Source organism: Lepisma saccharinum, chromosome 5 (genome assembly GCF_977018435.1).
Source record: "Lepisma saccharinum chromosome 5, izLepSacc3.1, whole genome shotgun sequence".
In the NCBI taxonomy this organism is placed as follows: Eukaryota; Metazoa; Arthropoda; class Insecta; order Zygentoma; family Lepismatidae; genus Lepisma; species Lepisma saccharinum.
In genome coordinates, this window is record NC_139233.1 from 33,000,577 (window position 1) to 33,013,385 (window position 12,809).

General features: G+C 39.2%; 1 protein-coding gene across 2 annotated transcripts; it reads left to right on the forward strand.

The window, feature by feature from the left end:
• Positions 1–2,708: 2,708 nt before the first annotated feature.
• On the forward strand, positions 2,709–12,127 carry LOC145988291 (uncharacterized). Of its 2 annotated transcripts, none has more exons than XM_083123155.1 (3): positions 2,709–2,789; positions 7,508–7,578; positions 9,820–12,127. In XM_083123155.1, exons 1-3 carry the CDS (start codon positions 2,787–2,789, stop codon positions 11,120–11,122), a joined length of 1,377 nt encoding a protein of 458 aa, XP_082979281.1. In that variant the 5' UTR covers positions 2,709–2,786; the 3' UTR covers positions 11,123–12,127. The 2 variants fall into 2 exon arrangements, with proteins under 2 accessions (XP_082979281.1, XP_082979280.1); XM_083123154.1 differs by having other exon boundaries at positions 2,718–2,773.
• Positions 12,128–12,809: the final 682 nt, after the last annotated feature.

Genomic DNA, 12,809 nt, shown 5'->3' on the forward strand with positions numbered 1-12,809 from the left:
CTTCTTCTTATCTTCTTCCTATTTTTGGAGAAGACTTCTTCTTCTTATCTTCTTCCTATTTTTGGAAAAGGCTTCTTCTTCATTTCTTCTTTCTATTTAGGAGAAGGCTTATTCTTCTTTTCTTTCATTTTTGGAAAATAATTATTCTTCTTTTCTTCTTTCTATTTAGAAAAAGGCTTCTTCTTCTTTTCTTCTTTCTATTTAGAAAAAGGCTTATTCTTCTTTTCTTTCTTCTAATTTATTGTCCTTGCCTTTAAAGCGTAATCTTATTTATTTCATGTATGCTCTCGTTTTCTCCGCTTCTTTGGCATTATACAAACGACACAAGCTATACTTATAAAAATATTAGGGGCGACTAAACTGAAAATAGCGCCACATCCTATGTAACGACCGAAGTGGAACAGCCCAGGATCGCTAACAGCAAGCCCTGCCTATGGCCCAGTGCGCCTAATAAGGAGCGCAACCGTAAGTGCTTCGGGGCGTCTAATTGAACACAGAGCCACCGAGGGACGGACAAACACAAAAGCTGACGACGTTCTCCTCGTCAGAGGTATTAAATCAAATTTTGATCACTAGGATCAAAAAGGAGATACATTTCTGAATTCATTTGCTCCATAATTAACTTTCATAATTGTTTCATATACGAGCATATTCTTATTTATCTTAATTGGCTATTTACAACATTTTATTTACTCCTTCTATAATTTTTATACTCTTCCTTTATGTATTTTGCATTTAATATATATAATTGCTCTCCTCCGCTCCTAGTTTCTACAATGAGCTCTGCTATTCTTTATATGAAGCGCTGCCAACTATCGTTGCTCTCGGGAAACAGTTCTTCCTTGCATTTTTCATTGTGTCGTCGGAACTGGCACGTGACAACGCCCCTGACCGCCTTTACCCCCCAGGGTTTCCCCCAGGTACCCATGTCATTCGACGCTGGGTGGGCGCGGGGCCACTTCCAACGTGAAATACATATATGAAATAAAGTGAATTACATGTTACACAATCTTTAATTTAAATTGAAAAGAGACGTGCATATTACTACATAAGATGAATTATATTAAATTAAATTATAATTAGAAACAATATCACGAAAATTCCCCCCCCCCCAATAATTATTCTCTCTCTCTCTCATATTATATAGAACACATTTCCTCTCCCTCTAAAACGTGCCTGGTTTTCAAATATATCTACTCGGTTTGCTAAAGTGTTGCATTGGCCGTGGAGTCTGTGAAAGTGAGAACGCTGGTTGAGGCTTAATCTGGGTTTTGATATGTGAAAAGCTGAGTGCTCCTTGTGGTGCGGGACGGTACTCGAAAGTGAATTTCTTGGTTATTTTATGGAGAAAAGTATGGTCTGCAAGTTTGTGTCTATCGTGAGGGGTATAGTTATTTAGCATTTTCTGAATAATGGACTTATGTAAATGTTTTGTAGATGGAATTCGGTGGCGAACAATGGCATGGAAGAAATTTAGAACAGGATTTAGATCGTGTATCGACTACTCGCATGTGCCCCTCGGTCTTTGGAGTTATGGCTAAACAGCACACTTTCTTAATACAAAGCGTGCTACACCTGTTAGCCACCAGTATGAACACGTTTCCTCAAATATTTCGACATGTTTTCTTGATTTATCTTCAAAATGTTAGTTGAGTTGGTGTTTTAAGTCCACTTCATGCACAGTAAGGCTAATCGGGACTGGACCTACAGTTTAAAGTAAGATCCGAACAACTTGTTCCTCCACCGGGTATCGAACTCGGGACCCCTTGATTACAAGGCAACGACGCTACCACTGCGCCATCGGGAAGGCCCTCAAAATGTTAAGATTCAGAGCAGAGTGATCATCCTTTTCCGGGGTATGATCTAGATCGCGAATTTCCACAGCATGCATGCACTTCAGATTTCAAAATGCCCCTGATGGCAAAGTCCATAGGATTGAGGTCAGGTGACCGTGGTAACCATTCCACAGGGGCCCTTTTTTCAAATCGTCTTTCGTCGTTGCCATTGGTTCCGTGACTTTATGGTTACCATGTACACTGTACAATTAGAAGTGAGATCTGAACCACCGTACAATGAAGCTCTACCGGTGATCGAACGAGAGACACCCTTGGCAACAAAATGACAGCGTTACCGTTCCCCTAACGTCAACACCCCCATTGACGTCAAGGCTAACTACGTAGAGAGGTAATTATGACATTATGCCTGTTAAATGGCTACCTTGTCAACATGTTTGCAGAAAGATTAATGGTAGTCGTTGTCAAAAGAACAATTATCTTAAAAAGTGCAGTAATGCAAAGCCAGTTCGCCTACGATAATTGTGACAAATCTTCTTGGCAGTGGGGGACGACAATACGAAAATTTCAAAGAGAAAGAAGGCACAGTCCGTTTTTGCAACCCACGCATTCTGTGTCATCCATCTCCGTGAGAATTCCAGAGAGGAGAGAAAATACAGTTTTCTGGTCGCCAGAGCATGGCGGCTTGTGTTGTGAAGAGGGACAGCGACGCGTAAATGAGACAACAAAAGAAGGTCGCAGAGATCACAGGCTATTCCTCGCTAATTCGTCATCATCTTGAGCTGATGATCACAAAACAATGAGAACGCCCTCCAGGGCACAAAATGAAAAGTCACGCTCTTTACGTCTCCTCGCATGACGCACGGATGAGTTTCATATATATACGTAAGAGAGTTTTCGACTGCTTCAAGAGATTGCGAGTCGTTCCCGCATGGCAATGGTGTGTTGTTGATCGTGGCATCATGGTATCCAGACACGTTGTAAGTACAATTAATGGTGAGTTCTGTATGTGAACTGTTTTTAAGATCAATTGGCGGATGTATTCGTGTTGTCTGTTTGTGGAGAATTTTGCATTTCTAATCAGGAGATAATCTGTGGCGGTTTTAAGGGCTCAGTGGTGTGGAAGACAGGGTTGGTCCTAGATGGGCGACTATAACAAGTGATGTACCGTAGACTATAAGTTTACGTCTACACGTAATCTACGCGTAGATTACATTGGCTTGTACATAGACTACGTAGACAATCTAAAGTGCATTAAAATTAATTTTCAAGGGTTTCATGAAAGGAAAATGACATTTTCAACTATATTGGTTCCTAACGAACTGAAAATAATCCTATTTAGAACAAAATTTCTCTACTCTTCTATTATCAACTATGGAAGGAGATAAATAGTATGCAAAAATAAACAACAGATGGCAGTCGTGAGGCAAGAGTGTTCATTTTCCCATAAAACACTAGAATATTTCCTATATTAGATTTTTTCCTAGGTGAGAAATTGTTCGAATTTGGAAGAAAGAGTATGAAAAGTGCTCCTCACACATCAGCAACTGATACGCAGTATAATTTTCTTTTAATTTCACGACGCCCTTTGCTAAGTTATTACCTTTCGCCATGTTGTTTACATAGATTACGTAATTTACGTGTATAAAATAGTCTACGAACATCACTGCCTCTTAGACTTTTGGTTTCGGACCGCAATTGTTATGGGACCTTCGTTTTTACATCGCCTTCTATAAATTACTAATCCTCCCTTCCTACTTCCACAGAAATCATGAGATCGACGTAGTTCTAGTTTCGGCCGCCGGAGCGCTACTTTCGCACACAGCTGCAACCTGAATCGTATGTGATACACAAAAAATCGTTTTACTTTAAGGCCTTGCGTCCAAATATTTCATAAGTCAAAAATTGAACAAATAATAGATACCTTCACTCAAGGTTTCCGAATGATCAGTCTGAAAATGCATCAGTACTTTTGCAGAAAGACAGAGGACAGTTTACGATAATGCAGAACACTAAAGCCCGAATCACACGGAACTGGATTATCAGTAGGAATGCTCTAGTTGGACTGGTTATACATCTCCTAGTTTTCGCCTCACACATTACTTGTCACAGTACTTGTCGATAGACTTTTGTTCCCATAAGACATTCCGCAGAGCAGACAATCTGTCGAGATGGACGAGCAATTTGAAGAAAGTTGTCGGAAAATTGATGCTTTGTGCTTTTATTAAAAATTAAATCGAAAAGTATGGACTACAAATTGGCTCGAAAAAATTATGGCAATCAATGCGTACCGAACAAGCTTTTTAATGAACTCAGGTATGGATTCATACATGAAATACGCATTTATAAAAAATCAAGCATTTAATAGTCACTTGTAATAATAAGGATTTTAATTTTCGACTAATCATATTTGTCACGTATACACATCTCATTGCTTTGCATAAATACCTAAATATTAATGAACTAAACATGAATGCACTGCAACTAATTTCTACTTTTTTTTCTTTTGAGAAACTAAACTAAAACGCAGTCAACACTTGGAAACTACAGACAAAAAACTCTTCTTTGCGAACTCTCAGATTATCTTCACATGGCCAAACTTTGCTCTGATTGGCTGTTCAACAGAATCCAGTCGTGTAAAGCCAGTAGCAAATACAACATGGCCTATTCCTCAAAACCAGTCAAGCAGCCATCACATCCAGACAGGTAGCCAGTTCAGCGCCAACTAACTGGAAATCCAGTTCCGTGTGATTGGGCCTCAACATAAAATGCTCTTACTCAACTCCTTTCGTATTAATTTTATCCTGTGGCGGGGATTAGGAAGGGCGTGATGAAGGGCACAGTTGACCCCCACTTTTTTGCCACTTTTGCACCCGCACTGTGCTAAACCTTTTCTAACAAGGGAAAGTAAACTGTCCTTGCCTCCCAAACGTTTTGTCACCTTGGCCTCTAGTTTTGGAACCCAATCGCCGCCACTGATCTTATTTTCTCTCTACCTTACGAAGGCTGAGAAACCGTGCGAAACGGTGTGTAACGGAATTCCGTGGAAAAAGCGCCACAGCGGTCAATAAGTGTACTACGTCCTATTCGCGAGAATAAACTGGGAACAGTGAAAGTGCGAAAGCTATGATTCTGACCAATATAATTATAATATTCCTTATCACTTATAAATTATTATTTCTATCTCACTAAATGTATTATTGTTGGTATTTATGTAAAAAAAAAAACAAGAAAATATGTGCTTTCAACCATTGATATTAGTTGTGCATATCATACCCAGGGTATTTTTTTATCTAAGAGTTGAGGGACTGGTCATTAATCTATGGCCCAGGCAAGAATTCGGTATAATTTGGGGATACTAATTTTCCTTTATGTCACAGTTGATTGATTGATTGATTTGATTTATTTTTACTTAGCTTTTCTTGCGACTTTAGCTAATTTGCGAAGATAGGGATGAGTGATGACATGATGAAATTGATGAATGGACACACACAACCATCCATGCCCAGGACGGGATTCGAATGCGAGACCCTACTAGCGTCGTAGCGCGATGTGCTAACCACTCCGCCACGGAGACCGGCTTATGCCACAGTTGTAAAAAAAAAACAAAAAAAAAACAACAAAAAACAAACAAACATGATTGCCATCTCAAAGTGGTAGCTAATAGAAATGGGGGCCAATCCAAGATGTTGGATGTTGACTTTTGAAAAAAAACAACTATATCTCTGAAACCAATGGTCCGATTTCAACGTTCCATTTTCAAATATAGGTTTAAGATCCAGCGGTGTAGTGGTACAGTAAGTAGTACCAGGGCGGTCCCTTCCCTTCGGTGTTTTCTCATAATAGACATCTTCGTGTCACTAACGCGCCTATTTCGAGACATATTCACTGCACAGTATTTCATAAATTGAATAAATATTATCGTAACCTTCCAATTTCTCCCATAATGCAGCAAATGCCGAATTCCAATTTGGTTTATAAAAATACAAGAACATTTTAATATGCAACTTGCATATTAATAATTAAAAAACTAAAAAAATCATTGGCTATTGTGTTTGCTTTTTGATCACCGAGAGTTACTAAATCAAGAAAAACTATTTCGTATTTACCATTTAGGGTGGTTTTAATGTACAGGATTAATACTGATTCCCTGCCGAGAGTTGTTGATTCGTCTAATAGGAGAGAAAATTTATTGTCTTTTGAACTTAACTCTTCTTCATTTCAGATGATATGTGTTTAATTATTTTGGTACTACTATAACGAGAATGAAGAGTAAACCCCACATCAAGACCGTATTCCCTTTGCAAATTTATTATATCCTTATGATCACTGAATGGTCTATCCTTCTTAGCTACAATAGTATGAAGTATTGAAGATTTTTTCTGTCGCATCAATCAAATGCTCCTCTTGTTTTAAAGTAGCATTTTCAAATTTCTGTTTTTTAGATGCAGCAAGAATTTGTGTTACCTACTGATGTGCTACAGATAGCTGCTGGGCCGAAATTTTTGTTCTTAAAAACTTCAACTGTTGTTCTTTATTTGTGCCATTAAATGAAACTTGACACTTAACCAATTCCTTTCTTAATGTAAATCCCTGACTTTTATCAGACCATAAATAACCTACCGAGCAACAATCATCACACCCTAAATAGCCATTTCTTGCTATCAACCATGTAAGTTTTTGCTTACGCTCCAACCAATGTTGCTCAGACCATATAGAGGGGAAATCAGAACATTAAACATTACCTGTATTGGCTTCATGTTGGAATGTCGCTGTTGCTGTTGCCGTTTCTGAGGTTGTTGTTGCTGGTGTTACGTGTGATTCACTCGGCGAAGGATTAACACTATGTACAGCCACTACTGCAGAATCACTACCATTGTCGCTCACAGTTTTATTTTCTGTTTTTTGTACTTTTTGGAAATAATTTGTAACCTTGTTCTCACACCTTCTTTTCATTTTGAATAGAAAATCAGAGCGCCACCGAAAATACGTTTTAATCACCTCGAAACTCGCAATGCAAATGCTAAAAACAAAAGACGCAAGTGAGAGTAAGCCACAAATTCTCCCTTTTTTAACCTTCACCGTCTTATCGCAACTAAAATCCATTGTTGAGAGCGAAAATGGCGGCGTCGGTCTTAACTTCGATTGTCGACGCAATGCAGGCTGCTGATTGATTCTTTCGCCTAAATAACGGTTGCTTTACTGGCTATTCATAACAGAGTAGATGCATTTTATCAGTTAATATGTTTTCGATATAGGCCTACATATATCTTAAGTAAGACTTTTAAAGGAAGAATAGTTGTTACAAAAATAAAGAACCAGGGCGGCCCCAGAGGTTAAAAAAAAAGAACCAGGACGGCGCCCTGGTCCGCCCTGTCACCACTACATCCCTGTTAAGATCTTGTCTTTGATTTGATTTAGTGTATTTTACTTCGCTTTTTGTGCCACTGTTGGCTAATTTGCGAAGATGGGAATGAGTGATGACATGAAGTTAATGAATGGACACTCACAAACATCCATGCCCAGGCCAGGATTCGAACCCAGGACCCTTAGCGTCATTGCGCGATGTGCTAACCACTCCGCCACAGACGCCGGCTTAAGGTGTTGCCTATACTTAATGCTATCTTACTACCGCAATTGAAGATTATATTCATATTTCATGTAATTCAAAACACAATCTGCTAACTGAAATATTCTGCTTTGTTTTCTTTCAGCATCTTCTGCTATGTTTGGTCCTTCTCCTGCAAAGCGGCCAAGGAGTAAAGAAGAAGGTGAAATTGAATGGGTAAGTCTTACAATTTGCACAATTATTATCAGGGATATTACTTGGGGTTAGTGAGGTTCCCCATTGCCGTGTACAAAAAAGATTGGTTACATGAAAATAATGTGTACTACTGATTAAGTAAAACAATTAAGAAGGCCACAACCTCTTATTTAATGTTATGTTCTCGTTAAGAAATTCCCTGGCACACCACTACTTACTTTTATTACTTTTTAATTGGTTTTTATGAATGACTACAACGTCCATTAAAAGAAATACCAGGAGTTTTTTTGAACTGAAAAAATCAATCCAATGTTCTACTAATATCATAACACGTACGATATTATGACATAAAAAACACAAAATATATACCATTGCCCATTCATATATTATTCATGTTCCTTAGAATTCTAACCAATCAGCCATAAGTGTTTATGGAAATATATAAACATACAAGATGATGCAAAAGTCCGGCATCATAAAGCAACTTCGTTGTTTAGTCCTCAATGAGAATGGAAAATGCCTTGTTGCCACATTGCATGAATCTATGTAGTTCCCATTGGTATTATTGCGTGGTGTTCCCTGTCTGCGATGAAGCAAACACCGATGGATGAAGGCCATGTTCTTTTCCAGGGGTTGAAGGTTGGGGAGGGGGACTTGCACGTGTCACATGTTCACGCTTTTGTACTTTGCCATCATTAATTCTCAATCTACCGCATCAGTGTGCGAATTAACGGGAGGATGCCTTAGATACCCAACAAAAAAAATGTAGCCCCGGCAAAATAAAATTATTTCTATCCCTGCCAAGGATGTTTTTATCTCCCCTCAAATAAAAAGTAAATGACAGCATATCGTGCACCATTTATTAACTATGTAAGAAACACAAAAATAACCTTGTCCATTAATGAATCAGTCATCAAAGACTTCCCTGCCGAAAAGTATGCATCCTTGTGGATTAAAGACAGGCACCATTCTGCAACTGATAAACCTCACTGTTTTCAGCTTAAGTTTTCATGGCATATGATAGTGCTGATATTTTACAATGAATTAAAGTGTTCACATTAAACTTGGCGGCAGGTTAGATGGACGTTACACTTGAACCCGGCAATAGAAATTTGGTCAAGTTTTCGGTGTTTTTACTTTGATAGCTCTCTCTTGTGTATGAGGGGTTTTCTTAAGATGTAAATATAGTAAGTGTTTCTGTATGTGTAAATGTTATCATAGATTTAATGACCTAGGCTAGAACCAATGTTCTATGGTACTTAGAACCGCAAAGACATAGTTTAGTTTACTGACTAGTAACATGCATAGAACTTCCATACCCCCTTCGCCTCCCCAAAAAATCTCCCAAAATGAAATCACAAATACTCCACTGAGTGGGTATCCACCCCCATCCCCCCAAATCAAAAAAGCTTAATTCGCACAGTGCACCTCATACTGTACGGTTTTGTAACAACGTAAATGTCCCCTTTAAGGACGAAGCATGTGGCAAGGATTTTCCTTCTCATTGAATCTCGTACCTGTGTGCAACACCACGTTTTTCCAACAACTTTCCCCGCACTAATGACGGAGTTGTTCTATGATGGCGGGTTTCTAATCACACTGTATTGCACACTGAGATCCAAATGCATGTTGAAAAGTATATTTCATATTGCGGCTCAAGTATTCTCTGTTATAATGTTAATTTTAATTCATGATATTTTAAACATTTTTGTTGATAATGGATTTTAATTGTTAGCGTAACGAATTGGTTTGGACTGACTCGGTTTGGTCTGAGTAGTGCTGGATTTGTTCTCTGGTAGGAACCACAAAAGTACAGTGTTGAGTTATTTGGTTGATTTGTTAAATAATAACTTAGCATTTCTGCCAGTTTTGACTAATCGCGAAGATGTGTGGATGACTGGTGATAAGGTGAAATAGATTAAGGGACAATTGCAAACAAACATGGAGGATTATACTGGCCATGGGTGAAAACGCCAGAGCCTCGCTTGTCTGCAAAATGCAGTCCAGGGTGTACTACGCTGAAATGAGGTTGACATTTGGGTGTCTGCGGAAAGGCACAACCCCAGTGTTAAGTTAATTATTATGAGGGCAATCAAGGGTACTTCAAAGAGAGAGGTAGAGGTCCACATGGTCAGATATCAGCAGCTATGGGACTATGTTTCGACCAACGAACAGTCAGATCTCAGTTCATGGTCCTCAACAGAAGTTGGGATTTAAAGGATTTTACATGCAAATTTGGTAATTCTGTTGTTATTTTTGCAGGAAAAAGATCAGATTTAATGTTCCGTACCAAGTCAAGTACGTCCATCATTCACTGTACACCGATGGACATGCAGGAGCAACGAAAGAACCTCAAGTCTACGAGGAAGAGGACTATCCCTCGTACGACAGCATGGGCAGCTATACACGACTTAAACACTATCCAGCGTATCACCCACCTGTGAGGGAATGTAAGTGTGCTGAACACAAGGGAAGCGACTTTCCTATTGGTAAACCATATGGAGACTATGGTAGATACACTGGTTACGCTTCCAATTATGCCCATCAGCCTATGGAGTTTGGAAATTATGGCGGAGTCTCGCCCTCACCTTACGGTAACCCTTACATGGGTGCCAACTTTGGTTCTAGTTATCCTGGATATCCGCCTGCGTATGCTCCTAGCTATGGGCATCAACCGTTCGGTTCACAAAAAGGTTTCAATGGTGGATCTGCACCACAGTCTTCTCATGGAGAGATGCTACCAGGAGTAGGTCCTATACTTAGTTCTTCGGGTGCGTTTCTGGCCACCAGAGAGTACGGGCACCAGTCCAACAGCAGAGGAACCAAAGGATTTGGTGCTTACGGTGGAGGAGTGGCACCACCAGCAACGTCCGGAATGAATACGTATGCTTCTGGTTACGGCCACAAGCTGAGCAGCGTTGGTGCGCCACTAAGGAGCCATCCTAGTAAGCCTCCAGTTGCAGGTTCTACGGGAACAAAAAGTTACCTGAAACCGTATGGAGGTAGTCCTGGCTACCGTTCAAATCAACACCCTCCAAGCGTCCCCAACAGCTTACACGGGTACTCCGGATCCTTCGGTGGTATTTCCCATCAGAATCCAAGTAGCACGGTGTACTCTGGACGCTTCCAGAGAGGAGCAAGTGCGAAAGGTAGTGGACAGCATCCAGACGCTAGAGGTGTCAATGGGATGAGACTTGTTCAGAACAATGTCGGTCACATTGATGGTAGGTATGCAAGTAGATTCCCAGGAGTTAATTCTCAAAGACACTCTCCAAAACCTAAAGCGATTTTAGTGCCGAAACCAGTGGCCCATCCTAAACCTCAAACCCACCCTCGACCACCAAGTAGACAACCACCAGGTAGAATCGTTCAACAGAGCAGCGGTACAGACGTTAGGTATCCACATCCAACGAACGTTGGGCAGAAGAAATACAGGTCTCCTAACACTCACAGGACAAGAGCTCCACCATCTGGACATTTGCAGAACCCACCAATTCCAAAAACAGTTCCGGCAATAAAAAGAGTTCCTAGAAAATCGACCACAAGACCAATGCGTGGGTCTTGAAGGGTCAGTGCCCGAAGACCATAGCAACCCTCGCTCCTCCGATGCCAAATGTGTTGATTAACCAACGTTGTGGTGACGTTTCATATTGGTGAAATGTTAATTCATAGCCAAAAGGCAGCCATTAAGGACTTTGATCTCAAACTGAGATATGTGCAAAACTAACCTTTGTTATTCCTTAATGTATTCACTGTTGGATATGTAAAAAAGTAACAATATGCAAGAGACACCCGATGCTTTCTTTTGGTGTGTGAAAGATACAAAGGGTCAATCAGGGAATAAAAGTGCATGTGTGTAAAAAGTCCACTTGGATAATAAATTTACATGTATGTTGAGGTCCACACTTGTATCTCAATCAATGTTGCCAATTGTATTTCAGCTATGTCATATCGCTCTTCTATCTCCGTGGCTAATCGCGACGACAAGGATGAAAGGCGAGTAGGAGAATAAATACAAGGAATGTTCTTAAGAGTCAACTGGCAAAGTCATGAACTAAGTACCTGTTTGCTAAATAATCTGCTGTTCTTTCGATCGGAACAATCATTGTATCCATTGAAAAAACAGTTAATAACGGTGAAGCAATCCTCTGCGTTCCATAAAGACACAGGGGTGTGGAGCCACGACCCACACAGGTTTAAAAATAATTATCCTCAGCAAGTATTGAGATTGCAATGTATAACGTACTAATATGACGTTGTGGGCAGAAAGATAATGAGTTTACCAAGACATCGTCTTTCATCTTTATGCGACACCGCTGATTAAAAATTGTTTACAGTTTTGAACACGAATTTTAAATAAAGTCAGCTATATTGATGATGTTAGATGTAGATGTTGCATTTATCTAAAGGTTATTGAAATGAAAAATATACAAATGTAATGCTAATGACAAAGACTGTATCATAATTAACTTAACTTCCGAAATAAGTAATGTCCGATACTTCAATAAAGTATCACCAGCTTTATGGATTTGTAACTCTTACAGAAGACTGACTACATATTATTACTGTATCATCATTTCACTAATAAATATAGTACTGTGAATGTGTATGTTTCTTATTACCTTTCAGTTTTCCTAATGTTCTCTAATTACTTACAACAACCCCATCTGTCCTGTATTCACATGATTATCGATGTAAATATTGCACTATTGAAAGTTCAATATTGTATTTAAAACAAAATAACATGCATGAAGCAAGAAATCGTTCAGCTCCCATCATTTACACAAGACATAGATTTTCAATTCTATGTTTAAAACAATTTGTTCTCTTCTTCTAATTTCAGCTACATTGTTAATTAATAATGGTGGTATTAGTACTGTAACAAATACCTAACAAAATATAAGGGAAAATAACATATGCAGACTTACGTAATACGCGACTTACGTAAATTCCAGTTACGTAATAAATCTCGAAAATTTCAACTACTAGTGCATATGAACATGTCTGCGGGTTTAGCATCTTTGACATCCATAGCAGTATGCAAAGACGTACTACAATTGATGTCAGTTTGTTTTTATATTCTTTTATATATTTTTCATACTTTTATAGTTTAAGTTATATCTGAGTAAATACTGCTGCCTGATGTTTCATTTATAAAATAATACTGTATAAATAATATAAATACATACAAATAACAGTGGCGTAGCATGGACATTTCGGGTGGGAACGCCAAGTCCGAAGAAAGGGTCGGC